Raw genomic sequence first — 17,519 nt, 5'->3', positions numbered from 1 at the left:
ATGGACATGCTCCTTCTTTTAGTTGGTTTATTTTATCAGCAAAAAGCTCTACCACTGAAATTCCGTAGTGTGCACTGTGCAGCGGAATCCCATTGACAGCAATAGGAATTTCCAAGCTGAATTCCACTCCAGAAAAGCCGCAGTGTGCATGGACCCTAATAGTAACACAGTATCTATGGTCAAATTTTAGACTGATCATTAGTATAGCAAATCCCATTCTAAAGCATTACTAACACTGATAAAAGTGTTATGAGCCGACCGGAGTCAGCGTTTCACTCCGGTCAGCTCATTGAAATGAATTACAAATGGGACCGCATGCAAAGGCATACGGGAGCACAAGTTTTCAGCTTCCCCTGCCGTATGCGGTCCCATATGGGACAAAACGTAGTGTGAACCCAGCCTTATTGAGCAAACCTTGACAGTTCCTTGGAGAAAAGCAAGTGAAAAATCTGTAAAGGATTGGGTTCACACAGTGCATTTGTTTCAAGTTTTAATTGTTTTGAACATCAATTGACCAAAAGATCGCTAAGATTACGATGCCTTTATTGACAGTGAGGGTGAAACACATTTTTGTAATGTTTTACCTGTGTCCCCAGTGAAAACCATGAGGTTTGCAACTACATCATCATTGCTGTAAAAAATCATGCATTTGTAATATTTTTTTCAGACCTTTAAAATGTGATTTAAAAAAAAAAATAGAAAAAGGAAAACCTTGTCACGTGAATCCACCCTTTTGATTTCTACAAGCGCTATTAGGCAAAAGATGAAATTGGAAGATTGGAGATATGGGTCTGACAGATACTTTCTCTATTCAAAAAGGCACACAAAGCATGGTTAAAGACTAATCTGTTCTTCTTAAGAAATACTGGTTTCAGGAGATGTGTTAAGAAGAAGCATTGCTAAAGACCTGAGTATATAACAGATTAAGACAATGCAGGACTGACAGCACTCACTATAGAAGTGGGCAATCTGTTAAAATCACTCAAGAGCATAATTTGCAATCCTGAAACAGCTGGGCAAGATCCAAAGGAAAAACGCAAAAGCATTAATTCATGTGTCCTGAATTAGGAGAAAACTATTCTATGGAGAGATGAGACAATGAAAATGTTAACACAAGTGCACAGGGCTACGTTTGAAAGAAAAACAAAATCACCAAATCCTCATCTGTAAAACATGGTGGAGGAAACATTATGGTTTGATGCTGGTTTGTTGCCTCAGGTACTGGCAACCTTAAGAGACCAGGAAATTCTAAGGAATATAAAACATTTTTTACAGGAGAATTCAGCTAATTTAAAGGGCAAGTAGAAAAAAAAGGGCAAAGATGAAAGAAAAAAAAAAAACCCTCTTATTTTCATCCACAGAGCCATATGAGGGTTTTTTTTGTAGGACCAATTGTACTTTGTAATGACACCTTTCATTTCACCATAAAAATGTAAGGCAAAATCAAAAAATATAATTTGTGGGGATAGCACTTTATGGTAAAACTAACATGTTATCTTTATTCTGTGTTTCGTTAATACGATTAAATTGGAACATATATTTACATTGTATTTCTATTATTGTTCTACTTATGTTTAAAATTGCCCTATTCTGATCACCTTAACTTTTATTTTTCTATATACGGAGTTGAATGAGGGCTCATTTTTGCACAGTGATCAATAGTTTTTATTGACAACAATTCCTTTGATGGGATCTTTTGCTCAGTTTTATAAAAAATTTTATGCGATAGCAATAATCATTTTTTTATTTGGAAAATGGTAACAGGGGGTGATTAAAAATTTTTATTCAGCAAGGGGATTTTCATAGAATAAGTTTTATTTTTAAATTTTTTTTGTTCACACTTTTTAAAGGGGTTATCCAGGAAAACACTTTTTTTTATATCAACTGGCTCCAGAAAGTTAAACAGATTTGTAAATTACTTTACAGTACTTTACAGTACTTACAAGCTGCTGAAGTTGAGTTGTTCTTTTCTGTCTAAGTGTTCTCTGATGACACGTGTCTCGGGAACCACCCAGTTTAGTAGCAAATTCCCATAGCAAACCTCTTCTACTCTGTGCAGTTCCCGAGACAAGCAGAGATGTCAGCAGAGAGCACTGTTGCCAGACAGAAAACAACTCAACTTCAGCAGCTGATCATTATTGAAAGGATTAAGATTTTTTTAATAGAAGTAATTTACAAATCTGTTTAACTTTCTGGAGCCAGTTGATATATATAAAAAATGTTTTTCCTGGAATACCGCTTTAAGTCCCCATAGAAGACTTTTAGAAGCAATCATTATATTGCTAATACTGAATAATGCCATGCCTATTGCAGACCCAATGGTCCCCGATCAAGCAGTGAGACCGGCTGTCAGGCTCTTAACCCCTTGGGGACGGAGCCCCTTATGACCCTAAGGAAGGGAGCATTTTCCAGATTTTTCCAGATCGGACCTCTATCACTTTATGCATTAATAACTCTGGGATGCTTTTACTTATAAATTTGATTCCAAGATAGTTTTTTGTGACATATTCTACTTTATTGAAAGTAAGAGGAGAAACACTTTCCTCAAATCTGGTCTTTTGTATGCTCTGAAAAAATGGTGAGAGCGTATATAAAGAATTGTGTGTATACACAATTGGTACTGAAGTAGAAACAATATATATTATATTGTATTAAAACAAATATATGTTTATTGATGTCATTATCTATGGCAACTGCCTGCAGGGCCCATGCAGTAGTGTCAATAGACACAAACAAATATAAAATGAATAATATAGAATATAAAAAAAAGAAAGATTAAAAATTATTATGCAGATAAGTAAAAAATAAAAAAAGGTCCATATTATGCAATCAAAAGGATAAGCAGCGATTTCGAATGCAATATTGCACAATTTGTAATCCAGTGGATAAAGTTCCGTATAGCTTAGAGAGACTTCAACAATCTTATGTAATGATATTGAACAAAGTTTGGAAGTTGCAGGACAGTGTTGGCTTACCTGTCCTGGCAGGATCCCACAGCGCCCTCACTACTTACCCACAGCGGCTTCCGAACCGGACACCTAGTCGCTCCTTGGAATGGCGAGTCGTTGGCGCCGGTGAGTCAGGGGAGGGAGAGGTCTGCTTGTCGGCGTGGTGATGCGAAATTCTATGCGCTATGCGCATCAGGATGTCTACTTGCCGGCGTGGTGTTATGTAGCTTCATGCACTATGCGCACCAAGAGATCGGTTTGCCGGTGTAGTGATCTGAAGTTTTGTGCGCTGTGCGCACCAGGAAGGTCGGTTTGTCTCTGTAGTATAGTTCGTGCGCTGTGTGCATCGGGAGGTTATAGGATGCTGCAAATACCTATAGATTGCTATGGGTATAAAGGCTAGATGCGTTTTGAGACCGGCTGGGTCTCTTTTTCAATAGCAGTGTACCAACTGTGTGGGAAGTGGGCCTTATATATGTTCAGCTTGAATGTGATTAGGTAATCGGGTTTGTGTGTGATTAGGTAATTGGGTTTTCTTGTGTGCAAAACCCGTTCTGGATTGGGACTGGGGTCGTGTACGGATGTGTACGAGTGGTAAAGTTTTTGTGATTCTATATACAGTATATATAAAAATAAATATAAATAAATTAATGTAAAAAATAAAGATAAATAAATATGTATGTGCAAAGGTGTATCTATAAACATATGATATAGACAATCTATGTAGAGTGCATGAGTGTGTGTTTGTGTTGACAGATGTTTTGTAATAAATGGATATATGTATAATAGGAAATCTCAATGGAGTCATGATCAACTAGATGAATGGGTGATTCTAGGGGAGAGTGGGTAGTGGTGCAAGGAGGGGTGAAGCGCTGATAACAGCCTGGCTGTCATCCCTCCATTAAGCCAGGACCCTTCTCCTGCTAGAAGTGACCTTCAGATAAAACTGAAAATTTCCAATTCTGCATTCAGTCCTTTTGGGGTTATTGTTTCCATTTCAAAAATGTATTTAGATTCTGTTCTGGACATTATGGACACGAAGTTACCTCCGCTCCAATCGGGTTTTACAGATTGTATGGCCGTAAAATGTGATGCTGATGTGACGTGTTAAAGGGTATGATACATTTTGCTTGTTGTGGAGTGTTTTGTTGCAGTGTAGATTTATCCAAAAAGAAAGTTTCTCTATTTTAGACTTTGGCTTTGTGTAGTGAATCATGTAATAGATTGGTAGTGTATTGTTTCTGTTGAAATTGTTCAGTGAGCGTTTTTACTTTATGTTAGTGGTAAATTTTCGTTGATACTTGCATAATTTCTTGGTGAAAAATTCCAAATTTTCTGGAAAAATGTGAAAATTTTGCATTTTTCTAGCTTTGAAGCTCTCTGCTTGTAAGGAAAATGGACATGTCAAATAAATTACATATTGATTCGCATATACAATATGTTAACTTTACTTCACTTTTTGAAGACATCAGAGGGCTTCAAAGTATAGCAGCAATTTTCCAATTTTTCACGAAAAATTTGAAGTGATTATGAGGGTATTTATGTTGGAAATCCCCTATAACGGACCCCATTATGAAAACTGCACCCCTCAAAGTATTCAAAATGACATTCAAAAAGTTTGTTAACCCTTTAGGTGTTTCACAGGAATAGCAGCAAAATGGAGGAGAAAAATCAAAATCTCAATTTTTTACACTAACATGTTATTGTAGCCCCTTTCTTTCATTTTTACAAGAGGTAAAAGGTAAAAAGGCCCCCCAAAACTTTTAATTCATTTTCTCTCGAGTAAGGAAATACCTCACATGTGGATGTAAAGTGTTCTGTGGGTGCACTAGAGGGCTCAGAAGGGAAAAAGCGACAATGGCATTTTGGAGAGCGAATTTTGCTGAAATGGTTTTTGGGGGGCATGTCGTATTTAGGAAGCCACCATGATGCCAGAACAGTAACCCACCCTCCCCCCACATGGCACACTATTTTGGAAACTACACCCCTCAAGGAAGGTAACAAGGGGTAAAGTGAGCCTTAACCCCCCAAAGGTGATTGATGAACATTCGACTTAAAAAAAAAAAAAAAAAAAAAAAATATTATATATATATATATATATATATATATATATATATATATATATATATATATATATTTTTTTTTTTTTTTTTTTATTAATTTTTTTTTCATTAAAATGCTGGGGTTACCCCAAATTTTTCATTTTCAAAAGAGGTAACAGGAGAAAAAGCCCCCAAAAATTTGTAACCCCATTTCTTCTGAGTATAGAAATACCTCATAAAGTGCTCTGCAGGCGAACTACAATGCTTAGAAGAGAAGGAGCGCCATTGGGCTTTTTGACAGAGACTTTGGTTGGAATGGAAGTCGGGGGCCATGTGCGTTTACAAAGCCCCCGCGTTGCCAGAACAGTGGACCCCCCTCCCACATCTGACCCCATTTTGGAAACTACAACTCTCACATTATGTAACAAGCGGTACAGTGAGCATTTAAACCCCACTGGCATTTGACAGATCTTTGGAACAGTGGGCTGTGCAAATGAAAAATTAAATTTTTCATTTTTACGGACGACTGTTCAAAAGATCTGTCAGACACCTGTGAGTGTAAGTGCTCACTGTACCCCTTGTTACATTCTGTGAGGGGTGCAGCTTCCAAATTGAGGTCACTGTTCTGGCACCATGGGGGCTTTGTTAACGCACATGGCCTTCAATTCCAGCCTAATTCTCTCTCCAAAAGCCCAATGGCACTCCTTCTCTTCTGAGCTCTGTAGTGCACCAGCAGAGCACTTTACATCCAGATATGGGATATTTCCTTACTAAATTTTGGGGGGCTTTTTTCCTTTTACCCCTGTGAAAATGAAAAATTTGGGGTAACACCAGCATTTCATGGAAAAAATTATAATTTTATTTTCAAGTCCAACTTTAACGAAAATTTGTGAAAGACCTGTGGGGTGTTAAGGTGTGGGCGTTTTTTTTTTTTTTTTTTTTGCGTTTGTCAGAACTGCTGTAACTAACAGCCTCTGTGCAAATCACCAATTTAGGCCTCAAATGTACACGGCACTCTCTCTCCTGAGCCTTGTTTTGCGTCCGCAAAGCATTTTGCGTCCACATATGGGGTATTTTCGTACGCGGAAGAAATTGCGTTACAAATTTTGGGGGTCTTTTTCTTCTTTTATTTCTTGTGAAAATGAAAAGTATGGGGCAACACCAGCATGTTAGTGTAACATTTTTAATTTTTTTACATTAACATGCTGGTGTAGACCCTTTTCATAAGGGGTAAAAGGAGAATACCCCCAAAATTTGTAACGCAATTTCTCCTGAGTACGGAAATACCCCATATGGGGCACTAAACTGTTGCCTTTAAATACAACAGGGCTCTGAAGTGATAGAGCACCATGCGCATTTGAGGCCTAAATTAGGAATTTGCAATAGGGGCGGACCTGCATATAAGGATGGGGCTTGTCTCTACCAAAATCCTAGGGCAGTGTTTCCCAAACAGGGTGCCTCCAGCTGTTGCAAAACTCCCAGCATGTCTGGACAGTCAATGGCTGTCTGGCAATACTGGGAGTTGTTTTGAAACAGCTGGAGGCACTGTTAAGGAAACACTGCTGTATGAGACGTTTTTCATTTTTATTGGGGTGGGGGGGGGACGTGTAAGGGTATGTGTGTGTAGTGTTTTACTTTTTTATCTTGTGTTAGTGTAGTGTACTTAGGGTACATTCACACAGGCAGGGCTTCACAGTGAGACTTCCGCTGGGAGTTTGAACTGCGGCAGAAAATTTGCCGCAGCTCAAACTTGTAGAAGGAAACTCACTGTAAACCCCCGCCCGTGTGAATGTAACCTTCAGCTGTTGCAAAACTACAACTCCCAGAATGCACTGACAGACCGTACATTCTGGGAGTTGTAGTTTTTCAACAGCTGTAGGCACACTGGTGGGGAACCACTGAGTTAGGAAACAGACTCTAGCTCAGTGATTCCAACCCCTGTGCCTCCAGCTGTTGCATAACTACAACTCTCAGCATGTAGGGTCTGTCAGTGCATTCTGGGACTTGTAGTATTGCAACAGCTGGAGGCACACAGGTTGGAATCACTGAGTTAGGAAACAGACTCTAGCTCAGTGTTTCTGAACCAGTGTGCCTACAGCTATTGCAAAACTACAACTTCCAGCATACACTGACAGCCAAAAGGCATGCTAAGAGTTGAAGTTATGCAACAACTGGGGAAGAACAGTTTGGAGACCACTAAGTAGTGGTCTCCAAACTTTAGCCCTCCAGATGTTGCAAAACTACAACTCCAAGCGTGCCCAGACTGTCCAGGCATGCTGGGAGCTGTAGTTCTGCAACATCTGAAGGACCAGATATTGCAGAACTACACCGTCAAGCATCCCTGACTGTCTGGGCATGCTGGGAATTGTAGTTTTGCAACATCAAGAGGGCTACAGTTTGGAGACATCCGTATAGTGGTCTCCAAACTGTGCAACTTCAGAAGTTGCAAAACTACAACTTCCAGCATGCCCAGACAGTCTGTGCATGCTGAAAGTTGTAGTTTTTCAACATTTGGAGGACCACAGTTTGGAGACCACTACACAGTGGTATCCAAACTGTGGCCATCCAGACATTGCAAAACTACAACTCTAGTTGTAGTTCTGTAACTTTTTGTAGTTCTGCAACTTTTAGAAGGTCACAGTGAAGATCACTTACCAACGATCTTCACTGGAGCCTCCTCTTGCCACCACCCGATGTCCGCTGCCACTCCGCTGCCACCCGGTTAGCAGTCCCCCCCCCCCCGCTCTGCCCGGACTTCAATCGGTGGGCAGAGCGGGGGAAATGAACGCCGCACATTGCCGGTCTGAATTGACCTGCGATTTGCGGCAATCACCGGCGGGTCCGGTGATCGGTGGTGATCAGAAATACTGGTTAAGTGCCGTAATCACTACTGGTCACCACGCTTAAGGTGTTAATGGCAGACAACAGCGGTCACTGACTGTCAGTGAACGACAGCTGATAGCAGCCATAACTCAGTCTATTAAGCGAGTGCAGATGCTGAACTCGCTTCATAGACTATAAACGCTGCAGTACTTAAATGTACATTCTACATCAAGTTCTAGGGCACCAGGATGTACATTTATATCCAATGTCAATAAGGGGTTAAAGACAACATCTGAATTAATGTTGGGTAATGCAGCAGGACAATGACCTAAAGCACACAAGTAAGTCAACTAAGGAATAGTTAAAAAAAATAAAATAAATAAAAAAGGTTTGTATTTGGAGCGGTCTTATTCATAGACCTTAACCCTATTAAGAAGTTATTGCATGACCAAAATAGGGCTGAGCATGCAAGGCATCCAAGAAATAATCGCAAACTGTAGCAGAAATGGAGCAGAATTTCCCCTTCAAGGTATGTTCACATGACAGAATGTCCATGCGGAATCCAGACAGAATATTCAACACGGACATTCCGCTCCAGCAGATTTCAATGGGATTCTAATGCACTGTGCACACAACAGAATTTTTTAAGCAAATATTTCTGCCGCGGAAATCCTGAAATCCCGATTCTGTCTATTCACAGAAAATAGACTTGTCTATATTTTTCAGTGAATTCAGCTCGGAAATGAATTGCAGCCTACGAGACGTCGCATTTCCAAGCAGTCCCAAAGCCATTCTGATTGTGCAAATGTGGGGAATATCCGCCCGTGTTTTCCATGCGAACGTTCTGCACATTTTCAGCTGTGGGAACCCTGTCTAACACTATGAAAATGTTATCTGCATCTACAGGCTGCTGCTTATAGGAGGATCTTTAATGGTCCACTTACTGTACTTTTTCTCCCTGTACTGTGGATATTTACTCAATGTGGTAAATAAACAACATGCCTATAGCTGGGCAATGAGACCACATTTTATTAGTAATAAAAACAAAAATCTAGGTAATTTCCAAGGGCTCACTTACTTTTTCTTAAATAAACAAAGACAAGACCCCACTCAGCGCTATTGTCATGCCCGTTCTGCAATATGTTTGATAATTTTTAAATGGGTCGCAAACGGCTGTAAAATAATCTCATTGATGTCAATGGGATTTTTTTTTTTTACAATCCTTTATCACCTGTTTGCACCAGTTTCCTTCCTGTTCCGTTTTTTTTTTTTGATGGGGAAAAGACGTTGCATGCAGTATTTTTTCTCCCGTCAAAAGTAACGGAATAGAAACAGATATTAAAAATTTAACCTTGAAGTCTATGGCAAACAGATGAGCATATAATGTCATCCGTTTGCACCCAGTTTTTAATATCTGTTTTTGAACAGTTATTACTTCTGAGCATGCTCAGAAGGAGTGAAATCAGCAAACTCTTGCTGTGCTGTGGGATTACTACTACTCCCATCATGGAACAGACTTGTTTCCTTGATGGGAGTAGTAGTTTCCAGGTTGCGGGAGTCTGGGGAGGCTAGATTAATGCTTGTACTACTACCCCCATCATGGAACAGAGTCTGTTTCATGTTGGGAATAGTAGTACAGGGGCTGAGACCCAATTCGATCAAAAGTTATTAACCAGGGGAGTGGACGGCATGCTCCGCAACCCTGCGATGTAGATCGTGTGTGTGTTTTACTTTCATTTTCAAATACCCCGCCCGGAGCCCTGATTGGCCAGCACCGAGGGGACATTCAGGGCTCCCAGTGGGGTTTTTAAAGTCATTAGCGAGGATTGTAATGTTGCACTACACTGGCGGCCAGGGAAAAATTACACTGCTTTCCCCGGCTGCCCTGATGCACTGCAGGAAAGAAAGATATATAGGTAGTGCAGCAGTGGGCAATATACATAGCTAGCGCAGTGGGGGGCCAGACATATAGCAATATATATCAGGCCCCCCGCTGCGCTAGCTATGTATAATGCCCCCTGCTGTGATAGCTATGTATAAAATGCCCCCGCTGTGCTAGCTATGTATAATGACCCCGCTGCGCTACCTATGTATATTGCCCCCGCAGCGCTTACATATGTCCCCCCCAGCGAGTGCATACATAAATCCCTCACAGAGCATCTGTGAAGTACACTATCAGCAGCGCATCATGCTGCTGGGAAAGGAAGCGCAATGTGGGGGACAGATATATATCACTAATATATATGTCCCCCTGCAGCACTTCTATACACATATGTCCCTCGCAGCACTATCTGCGAATAGTAGGCTATCAGCAGCGCTTCTGCTGGCCGGGAAGCGGGCGGCATTGTGCTGCCTTTCCCGGCTAGCAGCATGATGCGCTGCTGATAGTATACTTCACAAATGCGCTGCAAGGGATTTATGTATGCGCTCGCTGGGGGGACATATGCAAACGCTGCGGGGACAAAATATATAGTTCGCCCAGTGGAGGGCCAGACATATAGCACTATATGTCTGGCCCACCCCCACTGCGCTAGTTATGTATATTGCCCCCCCTGCAGCTTCTATACATATGGTCCTGCAGCGGGGAAGCCAGGTAACGCAGCGTAATGCTTCCCCGGCCACCATCCTCGCTAATGACTTTAAAAACCCTGCCGAGAGCCCTGAATGGTCCCTCTGTGCCGGCCATTCAGGCCTCCCGGCGGGGTATTTAAGAGTGAAAGTAAAACACACAAGATCGCGGGGTTGTGGAGCATGCCGCCCGCTCCCCTGGTTAATAACTTCTGATCGGGTCTCAGAAGTGAGACAGTGCGATCAATCCCTCAGCCCCTGTACTACTACGCCCAACATGTAAGACTTTGTTCCATGATGGGGCTGGTAGTACAAGCACTGATCTAGCCGCCTGCAGACTCCTGCAGCCAGGGAACTACTACTCCCATCATGAAAAGTATGTTCCATGATGGGAGTAGTAGTAGTCCTGGCTGCAGAAGTCTGTAGACAGCGGATACGAATCGATGAAAAACTGATGCAAACAGATACCATTAAATAGCATCCCTTTGCATCAGTTTGCACCCGTTAATAGAATGGTCCGTTTAGGAGGCAATAACGGACAAAATCTAGACAACGGCTGTGTGAACGTAGCCTATGTGTGAACGTAGCCTAAGCAGATTGCAATAGTTCAGCGAGAAAAGATTCAGAGCTTGTAACTTATTAATTTAAAGCTCTGCTCATTCTTTGCTAAATAAGTGGGTGGTCCTACTCTATGACTAACTGCTCCCTCTATATACACATACTTGGAAAGTGAAAGCTGTCAATCATTGCAAAGTATCCTCTTGACAACATAGCCCAGAATGGCACAGTTATCCTGAAACTTTATTTTACTGCAACTTAAAACTATACAAAGCTATATATCAATCTGCTAAGCTCATTCTGATTATATATATATATATATATATATATATATATACATACATACATACATACATACACGCACACACACACACACACACACACACATACATATACATACTAGTTGAGTACCCGGCGTTGCTCGTTTTTCATACCGAATCCTTGTGGAAGTACTTATCCTCATATCCCAACATGATATTCCTGACATTATATTCCCGACATCATATTCCTGTCCTCATATTACATCCTCAGGTGGGGCTGAGATTTGATGAAGAGATTGTAGGGTGAAAATAGAAGGAGGTGGGGTTTTGTGGAAGTGGGCATGACTTGCAAGTCGGACCAATGCACAAAAAGGGTAGAAAATAAAAAAGAGGTGTGGCTTAAATTGTGCAGGAGGGGTATGGCTGGACTGACGCACTCACCAGGAGATGCAGAGCTTGGAGTAAGGTACTGGAAGTTCTATATACTTGCATGGGACTTCAGACAAAAACCCCATCCTTCACGTAAGGGGGTAGGTTAGGGTTAAGTTAACTATCTTATATTTTTATTTGACATAAAAGTAACTATCTATATCATGCTGCCTGCCGAGTGGACCACAATTTTAATCTGACAGGTTTGGCTTAACAAGATACAAACTATGCTCTTATTTTTAACTGTAGCATTATTACATTTATTTACCTCTAATAAAATCTCAACTTTCGAAATGTACGAAATAACAGTTACAGACACTTCAATAAATACATATTTACTGTTTAAAATGTGTATCCTTACCTCTAAAATTAACTTAGCCAGGGAAAGACCAAGTCTGTCTGAGCCAACATCAACCAACTTATACAAAGACTTCAAGATGTGAGATCGCCTTTTGCATCGCTTTCCTAACATGCTGCCATCATTCAAAGTCTTCCACAACTTGTTACACATGCTGCACAGTTCTTCAAGGTTCCCATCTAAGACAGATGAATAAGAAGCAAAGCATACTGAGTAAATGAGGGCAATTGTAGTTAAGAACAAAATCTCATATACAGTATTTTACATTTAATCTGGTAGGCATTCAAGTATGAGAAAGAAGGAATCTTCGTCTTGGGTTATTTAGTATTACACATGTGACTGTCACGTGATATGTAGCTCTCTCCCAGAAGGAAAAGCGCTTGCTCTCTAGTGCCACCTCTTGTAGGAAGCATCACTGCAAGTCAACACCTGCAAGAAGCTTTATAATATGACTGGTGATTTTCATAATAAAGAATCTCTCCCAAAATGGAAAAGTCACCCAGGGTTGTTGCGCCTCAACAGTATAGAGCAGGGTGCAGGCTTGCTAGCCAAGAGGCTTTTTTTAAATGGGCATTGTCATTAAGCCAAATTTTTGCTAATGCACTCCTTATGGTAAATAAAAAACAAATCTTTCTAATGTACTTTGTTTAAAAAAAATGAAGCTTTCTATGTTTTATTTGTGCTTTAAAAATCTGCCACTAGGTGTCTCCCTACTAGTCCAGAGCACATTTCCACCCCCCCCCCCCCCATCTCTTTCACAGACTTTGGTCCCCTGCTGGCTTTGCAGAAGTCCAAAATCAGGAAATGCAGTCTGGAGTGCTGAGCGGAGGGGATTAGCCAATCATAGCTCATCTCACACTGAACTGCTCTGGGCTGTGTGTAGCAGAGTGAGGGAGGAAGTTCTCTCTTGTATGGCTTCAGATGATGTCACACCTGCTGGGTAACACCCCTTCCCAGTCTGTGAATCTGACTGAAACTGAGCAGAAAATACAGAGCAATATCGAGGTAGAAAACTAAAAAAATTATAAAAATAAAGGCAGGGAGTAATTTATCATGATGGGGGCTGTGAAATGGGAGGATTATCACATTTAAAAAGATCATGAGAGGTACTCTTTAAGGGATGCTCTCCTCTAGGAGAAATATTACCCCTCTAGTGTTCTTTTTTTTCTGGTAAATGGACAGTAGAGCTCAATGTATACAAGTATCACATGGACTTCCACTTACCAGCTCCGTTCACTGCAGCCGTGGCCCCACCCTGACAGATTGAATGACGGCTCGTGTCACCGCTCTGCTCCCTAAGAAGACGGAGCAGAACGGTGACATGAGCAGTCATTCAAGCCGTCAGGGCGGAGTCCCCCAGGGATGGTGAGGTTAATTATTTTAGCATATGTAACGCATTGCCAAATCATTGTATATGCTAAAATATACTGATTGGTTCCCTTTAAACACTGTTGTCCACTTGGGCCTACAACACCCTACAACATCCACTTGTAGCATAGTAACTAAACACCTTATTCCCTTCACTTTTTTAAACCATTACTGCTTTTACATGTGCATGTACTTATGTATATATCATGCACTGCCTTTTGTTTGGTAATTACAATTTTAGTCCTTCTGAGACTTTGTACAAAATATGTAGACTAGGTTTACCTGGTAAAATCTGTTTTTTAATAAACTAAGTTTAAAGCCACTAAAGAGCCACTGGAGTTCAATGTTACATCTGCAGGCATTATGTCAATTCTCTAACTGAATAGCAATGAATAGGAAATTCCTAGAACTACAATTAAAATAGTGCTCAGGCCAATGTAGAACATTAGCAGATCATTAACAGAAGGTAATTACATCTAAGGAACATTCACATTTCCTATATCTGATAATGTTTAATTTCTGGTTAAAATAAATTGAGCTAGATTGATATTAACCCCTTAAGGACTGAGCCCTTCTTCACCTTAAGGACTGAGCCCTTTTTTGCAATTCTGACCACTATCGCTTTATGCATTAATAACTCTGGAATGCTTTTACCGTTTATTCTGATTCAGAGATAGTTTTTTCGTGACCTATTCTACTTTAACATAGTGGTAAATTTTCGTCGTTACTTGCATCCTTTCTTGGTGAAAAATCTAAAAATTTCATGAAAATGTAGCATTTTTCTAACTTTGAAACTTTCTACTTTTTAAATAGAAGTAATTTACAAATCTGTTTAACTTCCTGGGGTTATCCAGGAAAAAACTTTTTTATATACATCAACTACCGTATTTTTCGCCGTATGAGACGCACTTTTTCTTCCCCAAAACTGGGGGGAAAAAGTCGGTGCGTCTTATACGGCAAATACACCCCTATCGCGGCGGTCCCTGCGGCCATCAACGGCCGGGACCCGTGGCTAATACAGGACATCACCGATCGCGGTGATGCCCTGTATTAACCCTTCAGACGCGGCGATCAAAGCTGACTGCTGCGTCTGAAGGGAAAGTGACACTAAACCGGTGAAATCGCGGCGGTCCCGAACAGCCAGACTGAATAGCCGGGTTAGTGCTTACAGGACACTGGGAGGGACCTTACCTGCCTCCCCGGTGTCTTCTCCGTTCAGGGATCCCCTGTATGGCCGGCGCTCTCCTTCCTCGTCATCACGTCGTCGCGTACGTGCGTAACGACGTGATGGCGGCAACGGAGAGCGAGGATATCTGGCCGGCAGCAGAGACGTTCCGGAGCGACGGGGACATGGCGACAGCGATGGAGCGACATCCAGGGCAGCAGTGATGGGTCCGGAGCGGCGGGGACACGTGAGTATTACCTCCTATGCAGTGGTCTTCAATCTGCAGACCTCCAGATGTTGCAAAACTACAACTCCCAGCATGCCTGGACAGCCAACGGCTGTCCGGGCATGCTGGGAGTTGTAGTTTTGCAACATCGGGAGGTCCGCAGGTTGAAGACCACTATTGGCTTCAAAATCTTAATTTTTTTAGATTTTGCACCTATAAATTAGGTGCGTCCTATAGGGCGAAAAATACGGTAATTATATATATCAAAGTTAAACAGATTTGTAAATTACTTCTATTAAAAAAATCTTAATCCTTTCAGTACTGCTGAAGTCGAGTTGTTTGAGCTGCTGAAGTGGAGTTGTTCTTTTCTGTCCAAGTGCTCTCTGATGACACGTGTCTCGGGAACCGCCCAGTTTAGAAGCAAATCCCCATAGAAAACCTCTTCTACTCTGTGCAGTTCCCGAGACAAGCAGAGATGTCAGCAGAGAACACTGTTGCCAGACAGAAAACAACAACAACAACAACTTCAGCAGGTGAATTATTGAAAGGATTAAGATTTTTTAATAGAAGTAATTTACAAATCTCTTTAAATTTCTGGAGCCAGTTGATATTAAAAATTATTTTTTTTTCCTGGAATACCCCTTTAACCTGTTCAGGACCTAGGGCGTATGCATACGCCCTGCATACCGAGTCCTTAAGGACGCAGGGCATATGGATACGCCCGTGAGAATTCCGGTCCCCACCGCTAGCTGGTTGGGGACCAGGATGCCTGCTGAAATCCTTCAGCAGGCATCCCGGCACATCGACGAGGGGGGTCCTGAGAGCCCCCCATGTCGGCGATTGGAGAAAATCGCATGTCAATTCAGACATGCGATTTTCTCCTATTCCGCGCTGATCGGGTCTCTGGTTACCCGATCGCCTGGAAAATAGGGATGATCGGAGCCCCGATCATCCTGAGGGATAGGAGCGAGGTTGCAGCGCTGCGATCTCCTCCTATCCCCTGCCATTAGTCAGAAATTAGTACTGACCAATGGCAGTGCACGACAGGGGTTGCCATGGAAACCCCCCGCTCTGCCCACCCCTGGATGTCGGGCAGAACGGGGGGAGAAGATGGCAGCCGGTACCTGGAAAGAAGATGCCGTGGGGACCGCCGATCATCGGTGGAGACAGCTGAGATCAGCGGCACAGGTAGGGAAGCGACGGTGGGGGGGAAGGAAGGTGGCAGTAAAGCGATCTTTACTGCTGCCCTTCTAGTGGTTGCCAAACTACAACTCCCAGCATGCCCAGACAGCCTTCGGCTGTCTGGGCATGCTGGGAGTTGTAGTTTTGCAACATCTGGAGGGTCACAGTTTGGAGACCACTATTACAGTGGTGCCCAAACGGTAGCTCTCCAGATGTTGCCAAACTACAACTCTAAGCATGTCTAGACTGCCCAGGAATGCTGGGAGTTGTAGTTCTGTAACATCTGTCCCTTCAGATTTAGCAATTTTTATGAAAATTTTGAAAATTGCTGCTATACTTGGAAGCCCTAAAATTTTTTCAAAAAGTACAAATATGTCCATTTTATTATGACAAAATAAAGTGGACATATTGTACTTGTGAATAAATATAAACATTTTTGGAATATTAATTTTCCATACAAGCAGAGAGCTTCAAAGTTAGAAAATTGCAAAATTTTCATGAAATTTGGGGATTTTTCACCAAGAAAGGATGCAAGTAACGACAAAAATTTACCACTAACAAAGTAGAATATGTCGAGAAAAAACAATCTCAGAATCACAATAATCGGTAAAAGCATCTTAGAGTTATTAATGCTTAAAGTGACAGTGGTCAGAATTGAGAAAAAGGGCTGCGTCCTTAAGATGAAAATGAGCTGCGTCCTTAAGGGGTTAAGGACCCAGCACTTTTTTGCAATTCTGATCACTGTCACTTTATGCATTAATAACTCAGATGCTTTTACCTTTTTTTCATGACATATTCTACTTTAACATAGTGGTAAATTTTCATTGTTACTTGCATCCTTTCTTGGTAAAAAAAAATCCCCAAATTTCATGAAAATTTAGCATTTCTCTAACTTTGAAACTTTCTGCTTTTAAGGAAAAAGGAAAATTCCAAATGAATTATATATTGATTCACAAATACAATATGTCTACTTTATGTTTGCATCATAAAGTTGACATGTTTTTACTTTTGGAAGACATCAGAGGGCTTCAAAGTTCAGCAGCAATTTTCCACAAAAATTTTAAAATTGGAATTTTTCATGGACCAGTTAAGTTTTGAAGTGGATTTGAGGGGCTTTCATGTTACAAATACCCCATAAATTACCCCATTATAAAAACTGCACCCCTCAAAGTATTCAAAATGTCATTCAGAAAGTTTGTTAACCCTTTAGGTGTTTCACAGGAATTGCAGCAAAGTGAAGGAGAAATATCTAAATCTTCATTTTTTACACTCGCATGTTCTTGCAGAGCCATTTTTTGAATTTTTACAAGGGGTAAAAGGAGAGAAATCCCCCCCAAAATTTGTAACCCAATTTCTCTTGAGTAAGGAAAAACCTCATATGTGGATGTAAAGTGCTCCGTGGGTGCACTAGAGGGGTCAGAAGGGAAGGAGCGACAATGGGATTTTGGAGAGTGAATTTTGTTGAAATGGTTTTTGAGCGGCATGTCACGTTTAGGAAGCCCCTATGGTGCCAGAACAAAAAAAAACAAAAAAAAAACACATGGCATACTATTTTGGAAACTACACCCCTCAAGGCACGTGACAAAGGGTCC

At 41.4% G+C, this 17,519-nt stretch overlaps 1 protein-coding gene across 6 annotated transcripts in view; it reads right to left on the bottom strand.

Moving 5' to 3' along the window:
* Nucleotides 1-17,519, bottom strand: part of ARMC2 (armadillo repeat containing 2) — a 156,680-nt gene that overhangs the window by 47,845 nt on the left and 91,316 nt on the right. For all 6 annotated transcript variants that reach the window (XM_056566268.1, XM_056566267.1, XM_056566269.1 and 3 more), the window contains one exon: nt 11,990-12,165. In XM_056566268.1, the coding sequence (XP_056422243.1) occupies nt 11,990-12,165 (176 nt within the window). The remainder of the gene's footprint in view (nt 1-11,989; nt 12,166-17,519) is intronic.

This window comes from Hyla sarda, chromosome 3 (genome assembly GCF_029499605.1).
Source record: "Hyla sarda isolate aHylSar1 chromosome 3, aHylSar1.hap1, whole genome shotgun sequence".
NCBI classification, from domain to species: Eukaryota; Metazoa; Chordata; class Amphibia; order Anura; family Hylidae; genus Hyla; species Hyla sarda.
Note: the sequence above shows the minus strand (reverse complement) of the source record. Positions and strands in the feature narration are given on the sequence as shown.